This window comes from Dendropsophus ebraccatus, chromosome 7, assembly GCF_027789765.1.
Source record: "Dendropsophus ebraccatus isolate aDenEbr1 chromosome 7, aDenEbr1.pat, whole genome shotgun sequence".
NCBI classification, from domain to species: Eukaryota; Metazoa; Chordata; class Amphibia; order Anura; family Hylidae; genus Dendropsophus; species Dendropsophus ebraccatus.
This window is the reverse complement of record NC_091460.1, coordinates 3053129-3078674: the sequence shown is the minus strand read 5'-3', so window position 1 is coordinate 3078674 and position 25546 is coordinate 3053129. Positions and strand designations below refer to the sequence as shown.

Genomic DNA, 25546 nt, shown 5'->3' with positions numbered 1-25546 from the left:
ACCATCACGATTCCGGGCACAATTATCGGGGGGGCGGCGTCACACCCCCAGGCACAATTATCAGGAGGGGGGGGGGTCGGCATCACACTCCCAGGCACAATTATCAGATGGGTCGCCTTCACGATCCCGGGCACAATTATCGGGGGGGGGGGGGGGGGGGGGGCGGCGTCACACTCCCAGGCACAATTATCAGGAGGGGGGGGGGTCGGCATCACACTCCCAGGCACAATTATCAGATGGGTCGCCTTCACGATCCCGGGCACAATTATCGGGGGGGGGGGGGGCGGCGTCACACTCCCAGGCACAATTATCAGGAGGGGGGGTCGGCATCACACTCCCAGGCACAATTATCAGGAGGGGGGGTCGGCATCACACTCCCTGGCACAATTATCAGGAGGGGGGTCGGCATCACACTCCCAGGCACAATTATCAGGAGGGTCGCCATCACGATCCCGAGCACAATTATCAGGGGGGGTCGGCTTCACGATCCAGAGCACAATTATCAGGGGGGGGTCGCATCAGGGTCCGGGGCACAGTTATCAGGAGGGTCAGCATCACGATCCCAAGCACAATTATCAGGGGGGGGTCGGCTTCACCATCCCGGGCACAATTATCAGGGGGGTCGGCGTCAGGGTCCCGGGCACAATTATCAGGAGGGTCAGCATCAGGGCGCCGGGCACAATTATCAGATGGATCGCCTTCACGATCCTGAGCACAATTATCGGGGGGGGGGGGGGGGGGGGGCGGCGTCAGGGTCCCGGGCACAATTATCAGGAGGGTCAGCATCACAATCCCGGGCACAATTATCAGGAGGGGGTCGGCATCAGGGCGCCGGGCACAATTATCAGGAGGGTCGCCATCATGATCCCGAGCACAATTATCAGGAGGGTCGGCTTCCCCATCCCGGGCACAATTATCAGGAGGGTCGCCATCACACTCCCAGGCACAATTATCAGGAGGGTCGCCATCAGGGCGCCGTGCACAATTATCAGGAGGGTCGGCTTCACCATCTCGGGCACAATTATCAGGAGGGTCGCCATCAGGCTCCCAGGCACAATTATCAGGAGGGTCGGCATCACGATTTTTCATGTGTTCCCTATGGAGAAGGGAGTGCTAAGCCACAGCCAGACAGCTCTGGCTTATCCCTCCCAGAACAATAGGGTCAGCCATTGAAATCCATCATGCCTGACATCATCTATCGGTGGAGAGTTGGGAGTCCCCAGCCTCTCACAGGACCTTCTCCTATGCCACATACCACCACTTATACCCGTATCCCTCGGACCAGTTTGATGCCACCGTATCTCGTAGATGGAAGTTACGCACAGACACGACACGACTCACACTTCACAGTGACTGTATATATAGGTTTATTCCAAAAACTGCATAAAAACATTTAAAACTACTTTAACATATAATTCATCAATGGCTACTTGTTCTGTGACATCTCTGATTCCTTAGCTTTATATTCTAAACGTGACTTCTCTAATGTTCTATAAGATTTATATGGTTTATGTGTAAAACATTTTCCACATTCATGCATTCAACATGCGTATGGCTTGTGACTTTTCTTATGCTTAATCAGATCGGATTTACTTGAAAATGCTTTCCCGCATTCTGTGCATGAAAACGGCTTTTCACCTGTGTGAATTCTCCGATGTATAACAAGCTGCGAGTGCTTTATAAAACATTTCCCACATTCGGTGCATGCATATGGCCTCTCTCCTGTGTGAATTCTCTCGTGTATCACTAGACTAGATTTATTTATAAAACACTTCTCACATGTTGAACATGCATATGGCCTCTCTCCGGTATGAATTCTCTCATGTATAACAAGATACGATTGATTTATAAAACTTTTCCCACATTCTGAGCATGAATATGGCCTCTCACCTGTGTGAATTCTCTCATGTGTAACAAGATTCGATTTACTTGTAAAACATTTCCCACATTCGGAACATGCATAAGGCCTCTCTCCTGTGTGATTCTTCTCGTGTGTAACGAGACTGGATTTATTTTTAAAAAATTTGTTACACGCGGAACAAGAGTACGACTTCTCTCCCGTGTGACGTCTATAATGTGTAAGAAGACTTGACTTCCTAGTAAAACACTTCCCGCAATCTGAACATGAATACGGCTTCTCACCTGTGTGAGTTTTCTCATGGGCATCAAGAGTTGACTTGTTTGTAAAACATTTCCCACAATCTGAACAGGAATAGGGCTTCTCCCCTGTGTGACCTCTCTCATGTCTAACAAGGCTTGAATGGTTTATAAAGGATTTGTCACACTGGGAGCATGCATAGGGCTTCTCTCCTGTGTGAATTCTCTGGTGTATGAACAGACCTGCCTTCCTGGTGAACTCTTTCCCACATTCATTGCACTGAAACCTTTTTATCCCTTTGTGATCTATGATGGTAGTGACCACCTGGAACTGGTCAGCAGGATTATAGGACAGGTCTGGGCAGTCGTCATCTCCCACCGTGTACTGCAGGATCTCGTCATCTTCTTCTTTAACGGTTATTGACATGGCGTCCGTTCTTTCTGTTAGGGGTAAAACATTTCTCTAGTTATTGTTCCTTTAAACCACAAAGCTCTGGGCACTTTCTGTATTTGTTAAAGTGATAGTTCAGGAACTGTCCAGAGCAGGAGAGGTTTTCTACAGGGATTTGCTGCTGCTCTGGGCAGTCCCTGACATGGACAGAGGTGGCAGCAGAGAGCACTGTGTAAGACTGGAGAGAATACACCACTTCCTCTAGGACATACAGCAGCTGATAAGTATTGGAAGACAGGAGATTTTTAAATAGTAGTAAATTACGAATCTCTGGCACTTTCCGGGACCAGTTGATTTGAAAGAATTTTTTTTTTCCACTGAACAACAATTTGTTCATCAGCTGATCGCTGGCCCTATAACACGGATCGATATCAGTCTGTTTAGACCAATAGGAGAATATGCCAAAGCTGTCATCTCAGGCGGAATCCATGGACAATGAGGTCCGTATAGTCTAATGGCCGCAACGTCCCCAGATCTCGGTGTTATACATCATCTATAGCCCAGGGGTCAAACTCACGGCCCCCCAGCTGTTACATAACTAAAACTCCCATCATGCTTGGCGAGCTACAGCTCTGGCTGTCCAGGCATGATGGGTATCGTAGTTCTGCAATAGTCCTTCCTCTCTACCTTTAGGTTAGATGTCACCGCGATCTCCCATCATCCCATCTGGGATCACAAGAAGAGACAGAAGGATCTGAGCGGCAACATCCATAAGAGATCTGATGATGGAACAACCTCCCTGCGGAGTCCTCCATACAACGGGTGTGAGGACCGAGAGGAGGACAGGCTGGAGGTCACAATCACCTGATAATCAAGTCTCCCGCCCCCGCTCAGCCCATCAACTGGCCCTCCTCTCACCCCATTATATGACATATCACTGCCACCCCGTCTGGGACTGCGCTCAGCATCGGCGAGGCCACCGCCGCCCCCGCACACATCTTCTCCCTCCAACAGGCACAATGTTGTCATATCACTGCCCCTGCAGGAGGGAGAAGATGTGTGCGGGTGCCTGACCCTCGCAGGCTGGAGGAGACAGGGACCCGCTGTATTCTATATTAAGGCAAGTATAAAGTTTTGGTTTCTTTGTGTGTGTGTTTGGCAGGGGAGGGGGGTTGGGGTATGAGTATTACTATGATGCAGAGCATGGTGGGGGTGTTACTATATGGACAAAGCATGTGGGGGAGCATTACTATGGTGGGGGCACAGGGGGATTATTACTATGGGGGGAGCACAGGGGGATTTTTACTATGGGGGGAGCACAGGGGGATTTTTACTATGAGGACAGAGCACAGGGGGATTATTACCATAGGGCGGATCACAGGGGGGATTATTACTATGGGGCGGAGCACAAGGGGATTATTACTATGGGGCGGAGCACAGGGGGATTATTACTATTGGGTAGAGCACAGGGGGGATTATTACTATGGGGTAGAGCACAGGGGGGATTATTACTATGGGGTAGAGCACAGGGGGGATTATTACTATGGGGTAGAGCACAGGGGGGATTATTACTATGGGGTAGAGCACAGGGGGGATTATTACTAGATTATGGAACTGGGGGTGGAGCGGCGGGAGGGGTTAGAACAGTCACTAGTGACAAGAGGAAAGGGAATATGGAAAAACATATTAAATGTAGGTATACTAATGCTCAAAGCCTCACTAATAAAGCTGAGGAATTAGAACTCAATGGTTGAGGAGAAATATGATATAGTGGGGATAAGGGAGACCTGGCTGGACGAGAGCTATGACTGGGAGGTTAATATCCAGGGTTATAGTCTATTCAGAAATTACCGTAAAAATAAGAAAGGGGGAGGGGTCTGTCTATATGTTACATCCTGCCTTAAGCCTATTCTGCGGGAGGATATATGTGATGATAATGTGGAGTCTCTTTGGGTAGAAATAAGGGGAGGGACGAATAATAATAAAATTCTTATAGGAGTGAGTTATAAACCTCCAAGTATAGTGGAAGAATCAGAAAATCTTCTTATAAGTCAAATAGATGCGGCAGCGAAGCAGGGGGAAGTCATTATTATGGGGGGGGGCTATAACTACCCAATATATACAGGAAAGCAGGGGGGAAGTCATTATTATGGGGGACTATAACTACCATAATATATACAGGAAAGCAGGGGGGAAGTCATTATTATGGGGGACTATAACTACCCAAATATATACAGGAAAGCAGGGGGAAGTCATTATTATGGGGGACTATAACTACCCAATATATACAGGAAAGCAGGGGGAAGTCATTATTATGGGGGGGGGGGGACTATAACTACCCAAATATATACAGGAAAGCAGGGGGAAGTCATTATTATGGGGGGCTATAACTACCATAATATATACAGGAAAGCAGGGGGACGTCATTATTATGGGGGACTATAACTACCCAATATATACAGGAAAGCAGGGGGACGTCATTATTATGGGGGACTATAACTACCCAATATATACAGGAAAGCAGGGGGACGTCATTATTATGGGGGACTATAACTACCATAATATATACAGGAAAGCAGGGGGAAGTCATTATTATGGGGGGCTATACCCAATATATACAGGAAAGCAGGGAGAAGTCATTATTATGGGGGACTATAACTACCCAATATATACAGGAAAGCAGGGAGAAGTCATTATTATGGGGGACTATAACTACCCAAATATATACAGGAAAGCAGGGGGAAGTCATTATTATGGGGGACTATAACTACCATAATATATACAGGAAAGCAGGGGGAAGTCATAATTATGGGGGACTATAACTAGCCAAATATATACAGGAAAGCAGGGGGAAGTCATTATTATGGGGGACTATAACTACCCAATATATACAGGAAAGCAGGGGGACGTCATTATTATGGGGGACTATAACTACCCAATATATACAGGAAAGCAGGGGGACGTCATTATTATGGGGGACTATAACTACCCAATATATACAGGAAAGCAGGGGGACGTCATTATTATGGGGGACTATAACTACCCAAATATATACAGGAAAGCAGGGGGAAGTCATTATTATGGGGGACTATAACTACCCAAATATATACAGGAAAGCAGGGGGACGTCATTATTATGGGGGACTATAACTACCCAATATATACAGGAAAGCAGGGGGAAGTCATTATTATGGGGGACTATAACTACCCCAATATATACACGAAAGCAGGGGGAAGTCATTATTATGGGGGACTATAACTACCATAATATATACAGGAAAGCAGGGGGGAAGTCATTATTATGGGGGACTATAACTACCATAATATATACAGGAAAGCAGGGGGACGTCATTATTATGGGGGACTATAACTACCCAAATATATACAGGAAAGCAGGGGGACGTCATTATTATGGGGGGCTATAACTACCCAAATATATACAGGAAAGCAGGGGGAAGTCATTATTATGGGGACTATAACTACCCAATATATACAGGAAAGCAGGGGGACGTCATTATTATGGGGGACTATAACTACCATAATATATACAGGAAAGCAGGAGGAAGTCATTATTATGGGGGACTATAACTACCCAATATATACAGGAAAGCAGGGGGAAGTCATTATTATGGGGGACTATACCCAATATATATACAGGAAAGCAGGGGGACGTCATTATTATGGGGGACTATAACTACCCAATATATACAGGAAAGCAGGGGGACGTCATTATTATGGGGGACTATAACTACCCAATATATACAGGAAAGCAGGGGGAAGTCATTATTATGGGGGACTATAACTACCCAAATATATACAGGAAAGCAGGGGGACGTCATTATTATGGGGGACTATAACTACCCAATATATACAGGAAAGCAGGGGGACGTCATTATTATGGGGGACTATAACTACCCAAATATACAGGAAAGCAGGGGGACGTCATTATTATGGGGGGGGGGCTATAACTACCCAAATATATACAGGAAAGCAGGGGGAAGTCATTATTATGGGGGACTATAACTACCCAATATATACAGGAAAGCAGAGGGAAGTCATTATTATGGGGGACTATAACTACCCAATATATACAGGAAAGCAGGGGGACGTCATTATTATGGGGGACTATAACTACCCAATATATACAGGAAAGCAGGGGGAAGTCATTATTATGGGGGGGGGGGGCTATAACTACCCAATATATACAGGAAAGCAGGGGGACGTCATTATTATGGGGGACTATAACTACCCAAATATATACAGGAAAGCAGGGGGAAGTCATTATTATGGGGGACTATAACTACCCAATATATACAGGAAAGCAGGGGGAAGTCATTATTATGGGGGGGGGGGGGCTATAACTACCCAATATATACAGGAAAGCAGGGGGACGTCATTATTATGGGGGACTATAACTACCCAAATATATACAGGAAAGCAGGGGGACGTCATTATTATGGGGGACTATAACTACCATAATATATACAGGAAAGCAGGGGGACGTCATTATTATGGGGGACTATAACTACCCAATATATACAGGAAAGCAGGGGGAAGTCATTATTATGGGGGACTATAACTACCCAATATATACAGGAAAGCAGGGGGAAGTCATTATTATGGGGGACTATAACTACCATAATATATACAGGAAAGCAGGGGGACGTCATTATTATGGGGGACTATAACTAGCCAAATATATACAGGAAAGCAGGGGGAAGTCATTATTATGGGGGACTATAACTACCCAAATATATACAGGAAAGCAGGGGGACGTCATTATTATGGGGGACTATAACTACCATAATATATACAGGAAAGCAGGGGGACGTCATTATTATGGGGGACTATAACTACCATAATATATACAGGAAAGCAGGGGGACGTCATTATTATGGGGGACTATAACTACCCAATATATACAGGAAAGCAGGGGGAAGTCATTATTATGGGGGACTATAACTACCCAATATATACAGGAAAGCAGGGGGAAGTCATTATTATGGGGGACTATAACTACCATAATATATACAGGAAAGCAGGGGGACGTCATTATTATGGGGGACTATAACTAGCCAAATATATACAGGAAAGCAGGGGGAAGTCATTATTATGGGGGACTATAACTACCCAAATATATACAGGAAAGCAGGGGGACGTCATTATTATGGGGGACTATAACTACCCAATATATACAGGAAAGCAGGGGGACGTCATTATTATGGGGGACTATAACTACCCAAATATACAGGAAAGCAGGGGGACGTCATTATTATGGGGGACTATAACTACCATAATATATACAGGAAAGCAGGGGGACGTCATTATTATGGGGGACTATAACTACCATAATATATACAGGAAAGCAGGGGGGAGTCATTATTATGGGGGACTATAACTACCATAATATATACAGGAAAGCAGGGGGGAGTCATTATTATGGGGGACTATAACTACCCAATATATACAGGAAAGCAGGGGGAAGTCATTATTATGGGGGACTATAACTACCCAAATATATACAGGAAAGCAGAGGGACGTCATTATTATGGGGGACTATAACTACCCAATATATACAGGAAAGCAGGGGGAAGTCATTATTATGGGGGACTATACCCAATATATATACAGGAAAGCAGGGGGACGTCATTATTATGGGGGACTATAACTACCCAATATATACAGGAAAGCAGGGAGACGTCATTATTATGGGGGACTATAACTACCCAATATATACAGGAAAGCAGGGGGAAGTCATTATTATGGGGGGGGGGGCTATAACTACCCAATATATACAGGAAAGCAGGGGGACGTCATTATTATGGGGGACTATAACTACCCAAATATATACAGGAAAGCAGGGGGACGTCATTATTATGGGGGACTATAACTACCATAATATATACAGGAAAGCAGGGGGGAGTCATTATTATGGGGGACTATAACTACCCAATATATACAGGAAAGCAGGAGGACGTCATTATTATGGGGGACTATAACTACCCAATATATACCGGAAAGCAGAAACCTGCAGCTCCAGGAAGAGAAGCGGAGACTGGAAATAGTAAAAGATAATTACCTTTCCCAACTAGTACAGGAACCAACAAGAGGGGGGGTCACTCCTGGACCTGATCTAGCCAATAGGCCAGACAGAATATCAAAAATAGAGGTGGGGGGTCACCTAGGTAATAGTGACCATAACATAGTAAGTTTTCAATTATCCTTCAATAAAATAATTAGCAGAGGGGCTACAAAAACATTACATTTCAGGAAGGCTAATTTCCAAAAACTAAGAGAGGACCCCGGGGACATAGACTGGGGGGACACTGCCCTGAGATATAAGAGAGGACCCCGGGGACATAGACTGGGGGGACACTGCCCTGAGATATAAGAGAGGACCCCGGGGACATAGATTGGGGGGACACTGCCCTGAGATATAAGAGAGGACCCCGGGGACATAGACTGGGGGGACACTGCCCTGAGATATAAGAGAGGACCCCGGGGACATAGACTGGGGGGACACTGCCCTGAGATATAAGAGAGGACCCCGGGGACATAGACTGGGGGGACACTGCCCTGAGATATAAGAGAGGACCCCGGGGATATAGACTGGGGGGACACTGCCCTGAGATATAAGAGAGGACCCCGGGGACATAGACTGGGACACTGCCCTGAGATATAAGAGAGGACCCCGAGGACATAGACTGGGGGGACACTGCCCTGAGATATAAGAGAGGACCCCGGGGACATAGTCTGGGACACTGCCCTGAGATATAAGAGAGGACCCCGGGGACATAGACACTGCCCTGAGATATAAGAGAGGACCCCGGGGACATAGACTGGGACACTGCCCTGAGATATAAGAGAGGACCCCGGGGACATAGACTGGGGGGACACTGCCCTGAGATATAAGAGAGGACCCCGGGGACATAGACTGGGACACTGCCCTGAGATATAAGAGAGGACCCCGGGGACATAGACACTGCCCTGAGATATAAGAGAGGACCCCGGGGACATAGACTGGGGGGACACTGCCCTGAGATATAAGAGAGGACCCCGGGGATATAGACTGGGGGGACACTGCCCTGAGATATAAGAGAGGACCCCGGGGACATAGACTGGGGGGACACTGCCCTGAGATATAAGAGAGGACCCCGGGGACATAGATTGGGACACTGCCCTGAGATATAAGAGAGGACCCTGGGGACATAGACTGGGGGGACACTGCCCTGAGATATAAGAGAGGACCCCGGGGACATAGACTGGGGGGACACTGCCCTGAGATATAAGAGAGGACCCCGGGGATATAGACTGGGGGGACACTGCCCTGAGATATAAGAGAGGACCCCGGGGACATAGACTGGGACACTGCCCTGAGATATAAGAGAGGACCCCGAGGACATAGACTGGGGGGACACTGCCCTGAGATATAAGAGAGGACCCCGGGGACATAGTCTGGGACACTGCCCTGAGATATAAGAGAGGACCCCGGGGACATAGACACTGCCCTGAGATATAAGAGAGGACCCCGGGGACATAGACTGGGACACTGCCCTGAGATATAAGAGAGGACCCCGGGGACATAGACTGGGGGGACACTGCCCTGAGATATAAGAGAGGACCCCGGGGACATAGACTGGGGGGACACTGCCCTGAGATATAAGAGAGGACCCCGGGGACATAGACTGGGGGGACACTGCCCTGAGATATAAGAGAGGACCCCGGGGACATAGACTGGGGGGACACTGCCCTGAGATATAAGAGAGGACCCCGGGGACATAGACTGGGGGGACACTGCCCTGAGATATAAGAGAGGACCCCGGGGACATAGACTGGGGGGACACTGCCCTGAGATATAAGAGAGGACCCCGGGGACATAGACTGGGGGGACACTGCCCTGAGATATAAGAGAGGACCCCGGGGACATAGACTGGGGGGACACTGCCCTGAGATATAAGAGAGGACCCCGGGGACATAGACTGGGGGGACACTGCCCTGAGATATAAGAGAGGACCCCGGGGACATAGACACTGCCCTGAGATATAAGAGAGGACCCCGGGGACATAGACTGGGGGGACACTGCCCTGAGATATAAGAGAGGACCCCGGGGACATAGACTGGGACACTGCCCTGAGATATAAGAGAGGACCCCGGGGACATAGACTGGGGGGACACTGCCCTGAGATATAAGAGAGGACCCCGGGGACATATGTAAGAGCATCCTGGGTAAATGGTGTGAAGGACACATACTGTACCATATGGGAATAAACGTAGTAGAAATAAGAGAAATCCAATGTGGTAACTACAGCTATAAGGGGGGGGGGGCAATAAGTGATAAGAAACAAGCAGTCAGACTACTAAAACAAGATGGTAGTGGGGAAGCATAGAGCGACTATAGGCAGAAGAATAGAATGTGTAAAAAGCAAATAAAAGAAGCAAAAATAGCAACAGAAAGTAATAGGAATCCCAAAATGTTCTTCACCTATATAAACAACAAAAGACTTAAAACTGAAAATGTTGGTCCCCTCAAAAATAATCTGGGTGTAATGGTGGAGGGGGAAGAGGAAAAGGCCAATCTACTAAATACATTCTTCTCTACTGTATTCACAGAGGAGACTCCCATAACAGACGACATGACTAGGGATAATATAAATCCTCCCATAAATCTCACCTGCCTAACACAACAAGAAGTGGGGAGACGCCTTAAAAACATTAAAATCCATAAGTCACCGGGCCCAGAAGGTATCCATCCTAGAGTACTGCAGGAATTATGTACTGTGTTAGACAGACCGATATTCCTAATATTTATAGATTCTATTATGACAGGGATTGTTCCACAGGACTGGCGCATAGCTAATGTGCTACCAATATTCAAGAAGGGGTCAAAGAGCGATCCTGGAAACTACAGGCCTGTAAGTCTAACATCTATAGTAGGTAACACATGTGAGGGGTTTGTAAAAGATGCTATACTGATATATAATATATATATATATATAATCTATATATATATATATATATATATATATATATATATATATATATATATATATATATATATATATATATATATATATATATATATATGAGCTGCTATACTGGTGTATCTTAATGAAAATAATCTTATGATGCAGCACCAGCATGGATTTATGAGGGATCGGTCCTGTCAGACTAATCTGATCGGCTTCTATGAAGAGGTAAGTTATAGACTGGACCTGGGGGAGGCTGTGGACGTTGTGTATATATACTAGACCTGGGGGAGGCTGTATATGTGTATATAGACTGGACCTGGGGGAGGCTGTGTATGTGTATATAGACTGGACCTGGGGGAGGCTGTATATGTGTATATAGACTGGACCTGGGGGAGGCTGTATATGTGTATATAGACTGGACCGGGGGGAGGCTGTGTATGTGTATATAGATAGGACCTGGGGGAGGCTGTATATGTGTATATAGATAGGACCTGGGGGAGGCTGTGTATGTGTATATAGACAGGACCTGGGGGAGGCTGTGTATGTGTATATAGACAGGACCTGGGGGAGGCTGTGTATGTGTATATAGACAGGACCTGGGGGAGGCTGTGTATGTGTATATAGATAGGACCTGGGGGAGGCTGTGTATGTGTATATAGACTGGACCTGGGGGAAGCTGTATATGTGTATATAGACAGGACCGGGGGGAGGCTGTGTATGTGTATATAGATAGGACCTTGGGGAGGCTGTGTATGTGTATATAGACAGGACCTGGGGGAGGCTGTATATGTGTATATAGACAGGACCTGGGGGAGGCTGTGTATGTGTATATAGACAGGACCTGGGGGAGGCTGTATATGTGTATATATACTAGACCTGGGGGAGGCTGTATATGTGTATATATAGACAGGACCTGGGGGGAGGCTGTATATGTGTATATAGACAGGACCTGGGGGAGGCTGTATATGTGTATATATAGACAGGACCTGGGGGAGGCTGTATATGTGTATATAGACTGGACCTGGGGGAGGCTGTATATGTGTATATAGACAGGACCTGGGGGAGGCTGTATATGTGTATATAGACAGGACCTGGGGGAGGCTGTATATATGTATATAGACTGGACCTGGGGGAGGCTGTGGATGTTGTGTATATAGACTGGACCGGGGGGAGGCTGTGTATGTGTATATAGATAGGACCTGGGGGAGGCTGTATATGTGTATATAGACAGGACCTGGGGGAGGCTGTATATGTGTATATAGACTGGACCTGGGGGAGGCTGTGGATGTTGTGTATATAGACTGGACCGGGGGGAGGCTGTGTATGTGTATATAGATAGGACCTGGGGGAGGCTGTATATGTGTATATAGATAGGACCTGGGGGAGGCTGTGTATGTGTATATAGACTGGACCTGGGGGAGGCTGTATATGTGTATATAGACAGGACCTGGGGGAGGCTGTATATGTGTATATAGACAGGACCTGGGGGAGGCTGTATATGTGTATATAGACTGGACCTGGGGGAAGCTGTATATGTGTATATAGACAGGACCGGGGGGAGGCTGTGTATGTGTATATAGATAGGACCTTGGGGAGGCTGTATATGTGTATATAGACTGGACCTGGGGGAGGCTGTATATGTGTATATAGACTGGACCTGGGGGGGCTGTGGATGTTGTGTATATAGACTGGACCTGGGGGAGGCTGTATATGTGTATATAGACAGGACCTGGGGGAGGCTGTATATGTGTATATAGACAGGACCGGGGGGAGGCTGTGTATGTGTATATAGACAGGACCTGGGGGAGGCTGTATATGTGTATATAGACTGGACCTGGGGGAGGCTGTATATGTGTATATAGACAGGACCTGGGGGAGGCTGTATATGTATATATAGACAGGACCTGGGGGAGGCTGTATATGTGTATATATAGACAGGACCTGGGGGAGGCTGTATATGTGTATATAGACAGGACCTGGGGGAGGCTGTATATGTGTATATAGACTGGACCTGGGGGAGGCTGTATATGTGTATATAGACTGGACCTGGGGGAAGCTGTATATGTGTATATAGACAGGACCAGGGGGAGGCTGTATATGTGTATATAGACAGGACCTGGGGGAGGCTGTATATGTGTATATAGACTGGACCTGGGGGGGCTGTGGATGTTGTGTATATAGACTGGACCTGGGGGAGGCTGTATATGTGTATATAGACTGGACCTGGGGGGGCTGTGGATGTTGTGTATATAGACAGGACCTGGGGGAGGCTGTATATGTGTATATAGACAGGACCTGGGGGAGGCTGTGTATGTGTATATAGACAGGACCTGGGGGAGGCTGTATATGTGTATATAGACAGGACCTGGGGGAGGCTGTATATGTGTATATAGACTGGACCTGGGGGAGGCTGTATATGTGTATATAGACTGGACCAGGGGGAGGCTGTGGACGTTGTGTATATAGACTAGACCGGGGGGAGGCTGTGGACGTTGTGTATATAGACTGGACCTGGGGGGGGCTGTGGACGTTGTGTATCTGGACGTTTCTATAGTATATGATACTGTGCCGCATGAAATGTCGGTCTACAAAATGAGGATGCTGGGACTGGGGGAAAACGTATGCAAATGGGTAAGTAACTGGTTGTGTGATAGAAAACAGAGGGTGGTCATTGATGGAACATATTCAGGTTGGGTTTTAGTTACTAGTGGGGTACAGCAGGGGGCAGTGTTGGGTCACAGTTACTAGTGGGGTACCACAGGGGTCAGTGTTGGGTCACAGTTACTAGTGGGGTACCATAGGGGTCAGTGTTGGGTCACAGTTACTAGTGGGGTACCACAGGGGTCAGTGTTGGGTCACAGTTACTAGTGGGGTACCACAGGGGTCAGTGTTGGGTCACAGTTACTAGTGGGGTACCACAGGGGTCAGTGTTGGGTCAGTTACTAGTGGGGTACAGCAGGGGGCAGTGTTGGGTCACAGTTACTAGTGGGGTACCACAGGGGTCAGTGTTGGGTCACAGTTACTAGTGGGGTACCATAGGGGTCAGTGTTGGGTCACAGTTACTAGTGGGGTACCACAGGGGTCAGTGTTGTGTCACAGTTACTAGTGGGGTACCATAGGGGTCAGTGTTGGGTCACAGTTACTAGTGGGGTACCACAGGGGTCAGTGTTAGGTCACAGTTACTAGTGGGGTACCATAGGGGTCCGTGTTGGGTCACAGTTACTAGTGGGGTACCACAGGGGTCAGTGTTGGGTCCACTTCTTTTAATATTTTTATTAATGATCTTGTTGAGGGGCTACAGAGTAGAATCTCCATTTTTGCAGATGATACTAAACTGGGTAAAGTAATCAGTACAGAGGAGGATAATATCATATTACAGAGGGATTTGGAGAAGCTAGAGGCTTGGGCGGTGAAATGGCAGATGTATAATGTGGATAAATGTAAGGTTATGCATTTGGGCCATAGAAATAATAAGTACAGTTATGTGCTAAATAATAAAACACTGGGTAACACTGCTGCCGAAAAGGACCTGGGGGTATTGGTGGACAGTAGCCTCATCTACAGTGATCAGTGCCAGGCAGCAGCTGCCAAGGCTAATAAAATAATGGGAGGCATCAAAAGAGGCCGAGATGCTAAAGATGAGAACATAGTTTTGCCTCTTTATAAATCACTGGTCAGACCACACATGGTATATACTGTATACAGCACCGGGCACCGGTATATACTGTGTACAGTTTTGGGCACCGGTATATAAGAAGGACACAGCTGAACTAGAGCGGGTGCAGAGGAGGGCAACAAAGGTCATTAAGGGAATGGGGGGGGGGGGGGGTTACAGGACCAGGACAGGTTATCACGCTTGGGGTTATTTACGCTAGAAAAAAGACGTCTTAGGGGCGATCTGATCCCAATGTACAAATATATTTGTACATTGTACAATTTGTACAAATAGATCTTTGTAGTGGTCTCCTTACTCCTAGGTCTGTAACCTGACAAGGGGGCATCCTCTACGTCTAGAGGAAAGAAGATTTTATCATCAGCATCGATGCGGGTTCTTTACTGTACGAGCGGTAAGACTGTGGGACTCTCTGCCACACGATGTTGTCATGGCCGATTCATTATATATGTACAAGGGAGGCCTGGATGATTTTCTTGAACAATATAATATTACAAGTTATGGGCATTAGATTTCCGGTGATACGTTGATCCGGGGATTGTTCTGGTTGCCATTGGAGTCGGGGGGGGGGGGGGGGAGTTTTCTCCCTGTGGTGGGGCAATTGTCGTCTGCCTCGCGGGGGTTTTTTCCTTCCCTGGATCAATACAGTAGGATTTCCCTAGGTTGAACCTGATGGACTCTAGTCTTCTTTCAACCGTATTTACTATGTTACTATGGGGAAACACAGGGGGCATTATTACTATGGGGGGAGCACAGGGGGGCATTATTACTGTGGGGCAGAGAATGCGGGGGGTATTACTATATGGACAAAGCATGGGGGGATTATTACTATGGGGGAAGCACAGGGGGATTATTGCTATGGGGAAACCACAGCGGGATTATTACTATGGGGGAAGCACAGGGGGATTATTTCTATGGGGGAACACAGGGGCATTATTACTATGGGGGGAGCATAGGGGGCATTATTACTATGGGGCAGAGCATGCGGGGGAGTATTACTATATGGACAAAGCATGGGGGGATTATTATTATGGGGGGAGTACAGGGTGGATTATTACTATGGGGGAGCACAGGGGGAATAATTACTATGGGGGAGCACAGGGGGGAGTATTACTATGGGGGGGAACAAAGGGGGGGATAATACTATGGGGAAAGCACAGGGGGGGTTATTACTATATGTGTACAAACCATGGGGGAATTATTACTATGGGGTGGAGCACAGGGGGGGGATTATTACTATGGGGGCAGAGCACAAGCAAGATTCGCCCTGTAGGCAAAATTACCTAGAAACGGCCCTGAACTCTATTATACCATACCTGGGGCAGCAGCTCCCGACTTCTCCTCCTTCACCTCACTCATACACGGGGGATCGCCCATCATCCTCTCTTCTTCTGCTTCATCCTCCACTTTAATTTTAATCACCTGATCTCCCCCCTGATGGGACATACAGAACAATTCAGTACAATCCAGCAGACAGGAGGGAAAATCTAACACATCAACATAAGAAACCAGCAACATGTATCTATCAGCCTCATCACATCTATGAGTGCAGGAGCAACAACCACCAGCACCGGGGGGCGCTATAGAGATATAGTGCTATAGCATCAGCCTCATCTACCTGCTGATTGTCTGCTGGGACATTTCCCTCTGGACAGTCCTGGGAATACAGAGGACAGGGACATCTCTCTGGTGGATTCCTGTCACTGCCTTCATCTGTAGGGAAATGAAATGAAAATGTGATGAGGAGCGGAGGATGTCATTAATATCTAGCAGATCCTCATGAGATAAAATTCCAGCATAACCAATGACAGTCTACCCCTCCTTACCCTGCTGATCAGACCAGACATCCTCCTCTTCTATGTCATCTATAACCTCAACCTTAATATCCATCAGATCTTCATCCTAAACAGAGAAAAAAGAAACAAAATTACCCTGAGCTCATTCACCTTATCATTATATTAGGTGGGGTCTTCAGCCTCATCTACCTGGGAATACAGAGGACGGGGACGTCTCTTTGATGGATTTCTATCACCGCCTCCATCTGACTGCTGATCCTCCATCATGAGCCGCCGCTCCCAGTACAGATCCTTGTGTCCTGATACAGGAAGGAAAAAGTTATTTCACAGATAACATCCCTCCTCCTGTAAGCTTACCTTACTGCTGGGGTCACACTAACAGTAACACAATGTAACACCCCTCCTCCTGTAAGCTTACCTTACTGCTGGGGGGGTCACACACTGATAGTAACACAATGTAACATCCCTCCTCCTGTAAGCTTACCTTACTGCTGGGGTCACACTGATAGTAACACAATGTAACATCCCTCCTCCTGTAAGCTTACCTTACTGCTGGGGGGGTCACACTGATAGTAACACAATGTAACATCCCTCCTCCTGTAAGCTTACCTTACTGCTGGGGTCACACTGATAGTAACACAATGTAACATCCCTCCTCCTGTAAGCTTACCTTACTGCTGGGGGGTCACACACTGATAGTAACACAATGTAACATCCCTCCTCCTGTAAGCTTACCTTACTGCTGGGGTCACACACTGATAGTAACACAATGTAACATCCCTCCTCCTGTAAGCTTACCTTACTGCTGGGGTCACACACTGATAGTAACACAATGTAACATCCCTCCTCCTGTAAGCTTACCTTACTGCTGGGGTCACACTGATAGTAACACAATGTAACATCCCTCCTCCTGTAAGCTTACCTTACTGCTGGGGGGGTCACACTGATAGTAACACAATGTAACATCCCTCCTCCTGTAAGCTTACCTTACTGCTGGGGTCACACTGATAGTAACACAATGTAACATCCCTCCTCCTGTAAGCTTACCTTACTGCTGGGGGGTCACACACTGATAGTAACACAATGTAACATCCCTCCTCCTGTAAGCTTACCTTACTGCTGGGGTCACACACTGATAGTAACACAATGTAACATCCCTGCTCCTGTAAGCTTACCTTACTGCTGGGGTCACACACTGATAGTAACACAATGTAACATCCCTCCTCCTGTAAGCTTACCTTACTGCTGGGGTCACACACTGATAGTAACACAATGTAACATCCCTCCTCCTGTAAGCTTACCTTACTGCTGGGGTCACACACTGATAGTAACACAATGTAACATCCCTCCTCCTGTAAGCTTACCTTACTGCTGGGGGGGTCACACTGATAGTAACACAATGTAACATCCCTCCTCCTGTAAGCTTACCTTACTGCTGGGGTCACACTGATAGTAACACAATGTAACATCCCTCCTCCTGTAAGCTTACCTTACTGCTGGGGTCACACTGATAGTAACACAATGTAACATCCCTTCTCCTGTAAGCTTACCTTACTGCTGGGGGGGGTCACACACTGATAGTAACACAATGTAACATCCCTCCTCCTGTAAGCTTACCTTACTGCTGGGGGGTCACACTGATAGTAACACAATGTAACATCCCTCCTCCTGTAAGCTTACCTTACTGCTGGGGTCACACACTGATAGTAACACAATGTAACATCCCTCCTCCTGTAAGCTTACCTTACTGCTGGGGGGTCACACACTGATAGTAACACAATGTAACATCCCTCCTCCTGTAAGCTTACCTTACTGCTGGGGTCACACTGATAGTAACACAATGTAACATCCCTCCTCCTGTAAGCTTACCTTACTGCTGGGGGGGTCACACTGATAGTAACACAATGTAACATCCCTCCTCCTGTAAGCTTACCTTACTGCTGGGGGGGTCACACTGATAGTAACACAATGTAACATCCCTCCTCCTGTAAGCTTACCTTACTGCTGGGGGGGGTCACACTGATAGTAACACAATGTAACATCACTTAAAACATACCTTTTATTTCTATATTTAAAATTTCTGTTCCAAATAACACACGAGGATAAATCTATATCAAAATTTTCTTAGCAAAAATATAGGACCTTTCACCATTCGGTCAATGGGCCCTAAAAGTGTGATATTCTTGTCTCAATATCTCGTCTCTCTTGTCTCAATATCTCGTCTCAACGCGTTTCACCCGGGCCATAAGCCGGGCTCCTCAGGAGACTCTCAATAATGGTATAGTAGCCGGGTAAGATGACCCCAATATTCTCATTAGTCATATCACAAATAACCAAACCATAATGATACAAGGATAAGGTACAACCAAAGAGAACTACAAAATAAATAAATAAATACGAAAAGGAAGGATAGGGGTAGAGAATTATAGATACAAATACCCCTAATGTGAGTCCCACTGTTGGTAATGAATGTCCTTATGTGGCTAAATACATCTATCCGCTACACCCCCGATACACGCTTGGAGCATGAAGCAGACACCAGTCTTTCCATCCACATATTCTATCTGTTGTGTTGTCATACAAATAAATGCACTAAATATAGTCACAGGTAGTATGTCCCCATTATGTGATAAATATAGGGGGAAATTCTCAGCACTGACAACACATGATGCATAAAGGACATTCACACTGGGGTCACACACTGATAGTAACACAATGTAACACCCCTCCTCCTGTAAGCTTACCTTACTGCTGGGGTCACACACTGATAGTAACACAATGTAACATCCCTCCTCCTGTAAGCTTACCTTACTGCTGGGGGGGGGGGTCACACACTGATAGTCACACAATGTAACACCCCTCCTCCTGTAAGCTTACCTTACTGCTGGGGTCACACTGATAGTAACACAATGTAACATCCCTCCTCCTGTAAGCTTACCTTACTGCTGGGGGGGTCACACTGATAGTAACACAATGTAACACCCCTCCTCCTGTAAGCTTACCTTACTGCTGGGGTCACACTGATAGTAACACAATGTAACATCCCTCCTCCTGTAAGCTTACCTTACTGCTGGGGTCACACTGATAGTAACACAATGTAACACCCCTCCTCCTGTAAGCTTACCTTACTGCTGGGGGGTCACACTGATAGTAACACAATGTAACATCCCCCCTCCTGTAAGCTTACCTTACTGCTGGGGTCACACACTGATAGTAACACAATGTAACACCCCTCCTCCTGTAAGCTTACCTTACTGCTGGGGTCACATACTGATAGTAACACAATGTAACACCCCTCCTCCTGTAAGCTTACCTTACTGCTGGGGTCACATACTGATAGTAACACAATGTAACATCCCTCCTCCTGTAAGCTTACCTTACTGCTGGGGGGTCACACTGATAGTAACACAATGTAACATCCCTTCTCCTGTAAGCTTACCTTACTGCTGGGGGGGTCACACTGATAGTAACACAATGTAACACCCCTCCTCCTGTAAGCTTACCTTACTGCTGGGGGGGGAGTCACACTGATAGTAACACAATGTAACACCCCTCCTCCTGTAAGCTTACCTTACTGCTGGGGTCACACACTGATAGTAACACAATGTAACACCCCTCCTCCTGTAAGCTTACCTTACTGCTGGGGGGGTCACACACTGATAGTAACACAATGTAACACCCCTCCTCCTGTAAGCTTACCTTACTGCTGGGGTCACACATTGATAGTAACACAATGTAACACCCCTCCTCCTGTAAGCTTACCTTACTGCTGGGGTCACACACTGATAGTAACACAATGTAACATCCCTCCTCCTGTAAGCTTACCTTACTGCTGGGGGGGTCACACTGATAGTAACACAATGTAACATCCCTCCTCCTGTAAGCTTACCTTACTGCTGGGGTCACACTGATAGTAACACAATGTAACATCCCTCCTCCTGTAAGCTTACCTTACTGCTGGGGTCACACACTGATAGTAACACAATGTAACATCCCTCCTCCTGTAAGCTTACCTTACTGCTGGGGGGTCACACACTGATAGTAACACAATGTAACATCCCTCCTCCTGTAAGCTTACCTTACTGCTGGGGGGTCACACTGATAGTAACACAATGTAACATCCCTCCTCCTGTAAGCTTACCTTACTGCTGGGGTCACACTGATAGTAACACAATGTAACATCCCTCCTCCTGTAAGCTTACCTTACTGCTGGGGTCACACACTGACAGTAACACAATGTAACACTCCTCCTCCTGTAAGCTTACCTTACTGCTGGGGTCACACACTGATAGTAACACAATGTAACACCCCTCCTCCTGTAAGCTTACCTTACTGCTGGGGTCACACACTGATAGTAACACAATGTAACACCCCTCCTCCTGTAAGCTTACCTTACTGCTGGGGTCACACACTGATAGTAACACAATGTAACATCCCTCCTCCTGTAAGCTTACCTTACTGCTGGGGGGGTCACACACTAATAGTAACACAATGTAACATCCCTCCTCCTGTAAGCTTACCTTACTGCTGGGGGGGTCACACTGATAGTAACACAATGTAACATCCCTCCTCCTGTAAGCTTACCTTACTGCTGGGGGGGTCACACTGATAGTAACACAATGTAACATCCCTCCTCCTGTAAGCTTACCTTACTGCTGGGGTCACACTGATAGTAACACAATGTAACACCCCTCCTCCTGTAAGCTTACCTTACTGCTGGGGTCACACTGATAGTAACACAATGTAACATCCCTCCTCCTGTAAGCTTACCTTACTGCTGGGGGGTCACACACTGATAGTAACACAATGTAACATCCCTCCTCCTGTAAGCTTACCTTACTGCTGGGGTCACACACTGATAGTAACACAATGTAACATCCCTCCTCCTGTAAGCTTACCTTACTGCTGGGGGGTCACACTGATAGTAACACAATGTAACATCCCTTCTCCTGTAAGCTTACCTTACTGCTGGGGTCACACTGATAGTAACACAATGTAACACCCCTCCTCCTGTAAGCTTACCTTACTGCTGGGGTCACACTGATAGTAACACAATGTAACACCCCTCCTCCTGTAAGCTTACCTTACTGCTGGGGGGGTCACACACTGATAGTAACACAATGTAACACCCCTCCTCCTGTAAGCTTACCTTACTGCTGGGGTCACACTGATAGTAACACAATGTAACATCCCTCCTCCTGTAAGCTTACCTTACTGCTGGGGTCACACACTGATAGTAACACAATGTAACACCCCTCCTCCTGTAAGCTTACCTTACTGCTGGGGTCACACACTGATAGTAACACAATGTAACATCCCTCCTCCTGTAAGCTTACCTTACTGCTGGGGGGGGGGGGGGGTCACACACTGATAGTAACACAATGTAACACCCCTCCTCCTGTAAGCTTACCTTACTGCTGGGGGGTCACACTGATAGTAACACAATGTAACATCCCTCCTCCTGTAAGCTTACCTTACTGCTGGGGGGTCACACTGATAGTAACACAATGTAACACCCCTCCTCCTGTAAGCTTACCTTACTGCTGGGGTCACACACTGAGGAGCAGAGATCTCCACACACAACACAACAGCAGTGACTGCCCGACCAGGAGCTGCTCTGTATCTGGGAGATGCTGGAGGGGTAGGACCTGTGATGATGTCACAGTCATGTGACCAGTACATGTGGGGGCGGAGCTCAGCAGTGCAGGAGAGAAGAGATTGTGGTGAAGGACCTGTGATCATGTGACAGGAGTGGGCGGGGCTCCCCACACACTGCACTGCCAGGACCTTATACCCTTCTATATGATGGAGAAGGACAGGAATGAGATCAGTAAGAGAATATTACACGTCACCTTGGAGATCATCCGCCTGCTGACCGGAGAGGTAACTTCTCTAGATTTCCACCATTGTTGTCTGGGCTCTTTGGCCCCTCCCTCCCTCCCCCGCTCTATGTTCTGGATCTGGTCTCCTCTTTGTAGGTGCGGTGGTCTCCAGCACTGACCCTAGTAGTCCAGATGTGTCTCCTCCTCCTCCTCCTCACTAGAGCTCTATACAGGGGGACAATCTCCTCTTTGTAGTGAGGAGGAGGCAGGAATACTGGGCTCAGTCCCCTCATTGTCTCTCTCCATCCCCAGGATTACACCATAGTGAAGAAGACATGGGGGGAGGGTGTGGCCTTCCCCCAGGAGTCAGGAGGGCGGAGCAGGGCCCGGGGCCCCATCACGGAGCCTCCATCACTGATACATGAGCAGAAGATCCTAGAACTCACCCACAGGATGACTGAGCTGCTGACTGGAGAGGTGACACTGGGGAATGCTGGGAGATGATAGAGTAATCCAGGAGGCAGCAGGCTGGGGGGGATGACTGTGTGATCATTGTGTGTGTCAGGTTCCTATAAGGTGTCAGGATGTGGCCGTCTATTTCTCCATGGAGGAGTGGGAGTATGTAGAAGGACACAAGGATCTGTACCGGGGGGAGCAGCCGCTCATGATGGAGGATCAGCCGCCCGGCCTCACAGCACAAGGTAAGAGGAGACCTTCCTGATGCTAGAGAGCAGGGGGGAGGGGCCCCTACATCCTCCTCCTCCTCCCATCCTCCTCCTCCTCCCATCCTCCTCCTCCCATCCTCCTCCTCCTCCCCCCATCCTCCTCCTCCTCCCATCTCCCTCCTCTTCCTCCCATCCTCCTCCTCCTCCCCTCCTCCTCATCCTCCCCCCATCCTCCTCCTCCCCCCATCCCCCTCCTCCTGGTGACATGTAGCAGTGTATAATGGATTGGCTCCCTGTGTGTTCCCTACAGATGGAGGCAGTGACAGGAATCCACCAGAGAGGTGTCCCCGTCCTCTGTATTCCCAGGACTGTCCAGAGGGAAATGTCCCAGCAGACAATCAGCAGGTAGATGAGGCTGATGCTACAGCACTATATCTCTATAGCGCCCCCCGGTGCTGGTGGTTGTTGCTCCTGCACTCATAGATGTGATGAGGCTGATAGATACATGTTGCTGGTTTCTTATGTTGATGTGTTAGATTTTCCCTCCTGTCTGCTGGATTGTACTGAATTGTTCTATATGTCCCATCAGGGGGGAAATCAGGTGACTAATATTAAAGTGGAGGATGAAGCAGAAGAAGAGAGGATGAGGTAAGCTTACAGGAGGAGGGGTGTTACATTGTGTTACTATCAGTGTGTGACCCCAGCAGTAAGGTAAGCTTACAGGAGGGGGGATGTTACATTGTGTTACTATCAGTGTGACCCCCCAGCAGTAAGGTAAGCTTACAGGAGGAGGGGTGTTACATTGTGTTACTATCAGTGTGACCCCAGCAGTAAGGTAAGCTTACAGGAGGAGGGATGTTACATTGTGTTACTATCAGTGTGACCCCAGCAGTAAGGTAAGCTTACAGGAGGAGGGGTGTTACATTGTGTTACTATCAGTGTGTCCCCCCCAGCAGTAAGGTAAGCTTACAGGAGGAGGGATGTTACATTGTGTTACTATCAGTGTGACCCCAGCAGTAAGGTAAGCTTACAGGAGGAGGGGTGTTACATTGTGTGACTATCAGTGTGTGACCCCCCCCCCCCAGCAGTAAGGTAAGCTTACAGGAGGAGGGATGTTACATTGTGTTACTATCAGTGTGTGACCCCAGCAGTAAGGTAAGCTTACAGGAGGAGGGGTGTTACATTGTGTTACTATCAGTGTGTGACCCCAGCAGTAAGGTAAGCTTACAGGAGGAGGGATGTTACATTGTGTTACTATCAGTGTGTGACCCCAGCAGTAAGGTAAGCTTACAGGAGGAGGGATGTTACATTGTGTTACTATCAGTGTGACCCCAGCAGTAAGGTAAGCTTACAGGAGGAGGGGTGTTACATTGTGTTACTATCAGTGTGTGACCCCAGCAGTAAGGTAAGCTTACAGGAGGAGGGGTGTTACATTGTGTTACTATCAGTGTGACCCCAGCAGTAAGGTAAGCTTACAGGAGGAGGGGTGTTACATTGTGTTACTATCAGTGTGTGACCCCAGCAGTAAGGTAAGCTTACAGGAGGAGGGGTGTTACATTGTGTTACTATCAGTGTGTGACCCCAGCAGTAAGGTAAGCTTACAGGAGGAGGGGTGTTACATTGTGTTACTATCAGTGTGTGACCCCAGCAGTAAGGTAAGCTTACAGGAGGAGGGATGTTACATTGTGTTAAAAATGTCACAGACGTAACACCAAATATTCGTGCACCAACCTTGTCATGTACGTGAAAAAATAATAATCAACTTGTCACAGAATCACGACTTAAAACATACCTTTTATTTCTATATTTAAAATTTCTGTTCCAAATAACACACGAGGATAAATCTATATCAAAATTTTCTTAGCAAAAATATAGGACCTTTCACCATTCGGTCAATGGGCCCTAAAAGTGTGATATTCTTGTCTCAATATCTCGTCTCTCTTGTCTCAATATCTCGTCTCAACGCGTTTCACCCGGGCCATAAGCCGGGCTCCTCAGGAGACTCTCAATAATGGTATAGTAGCCGGGTAAGATGACCCCAATATTCTCATTAGTCATATCACAAATAACCAAACCATAATGATACAAGGATAAGGTACAACCAAAGAGAACTACAAAATAAATAAATAAATAA

General features: G+C 47.3%; 1 protein-coding gene across 1 annotated transcript; it reads right to left on the bottom strand.

Moving 5' to 3' along the window:
* Positions 1-1540: 1540 nt before the first annotated feature.
* LOC138797124 (zinc finger protein 154-like) lies at positions 1541-22580 on the bottom strand. Its single transcript, XM_069976923.1, has 6 exons — positions 22462-22580; positions 17115-17224; positions 16956-17031; positions 16748-16842; positions 16446-16563; positions 1541-2538 (listed from the first exon to the last, which is right to left on the bottom strand). The coding sequence occupies exons 2-6, from the start codon at positions 17190-17192 to the stop codon at positions 1541-1543; spliced, it is 1365 nt and encodes a 454-aa protein (XP_069833024.1). The 5' UTR covers positions 17193-17224; positions 22462-22580.
* Positions 22581-25546: the final 2966 nt, after the last annotated feature.

Coding starts and splice junctions, on each gene's coding strand:
- LOC138797124 (XM_069976923.1), bottom strand. CDS start 17,192: ATGATGGAGGATCAGCAGTCAGATGGAGGCGGTGATAGAAATCCATCA. Junction 16,564..16,747: donor TCCCAGCAGACAATCAGCAG/GTAGATGAGGCT, acceptor ATGTCCCATCAG/GGGGGAGATCAGGTGATTAA. Junction 2,539..16,445: donor GTCGGGAGCTGCTGCCCCAG/GTATGGTATAAT, acceptor TACCCCTAACAG/AAAGAACGGACGCCATGTCA.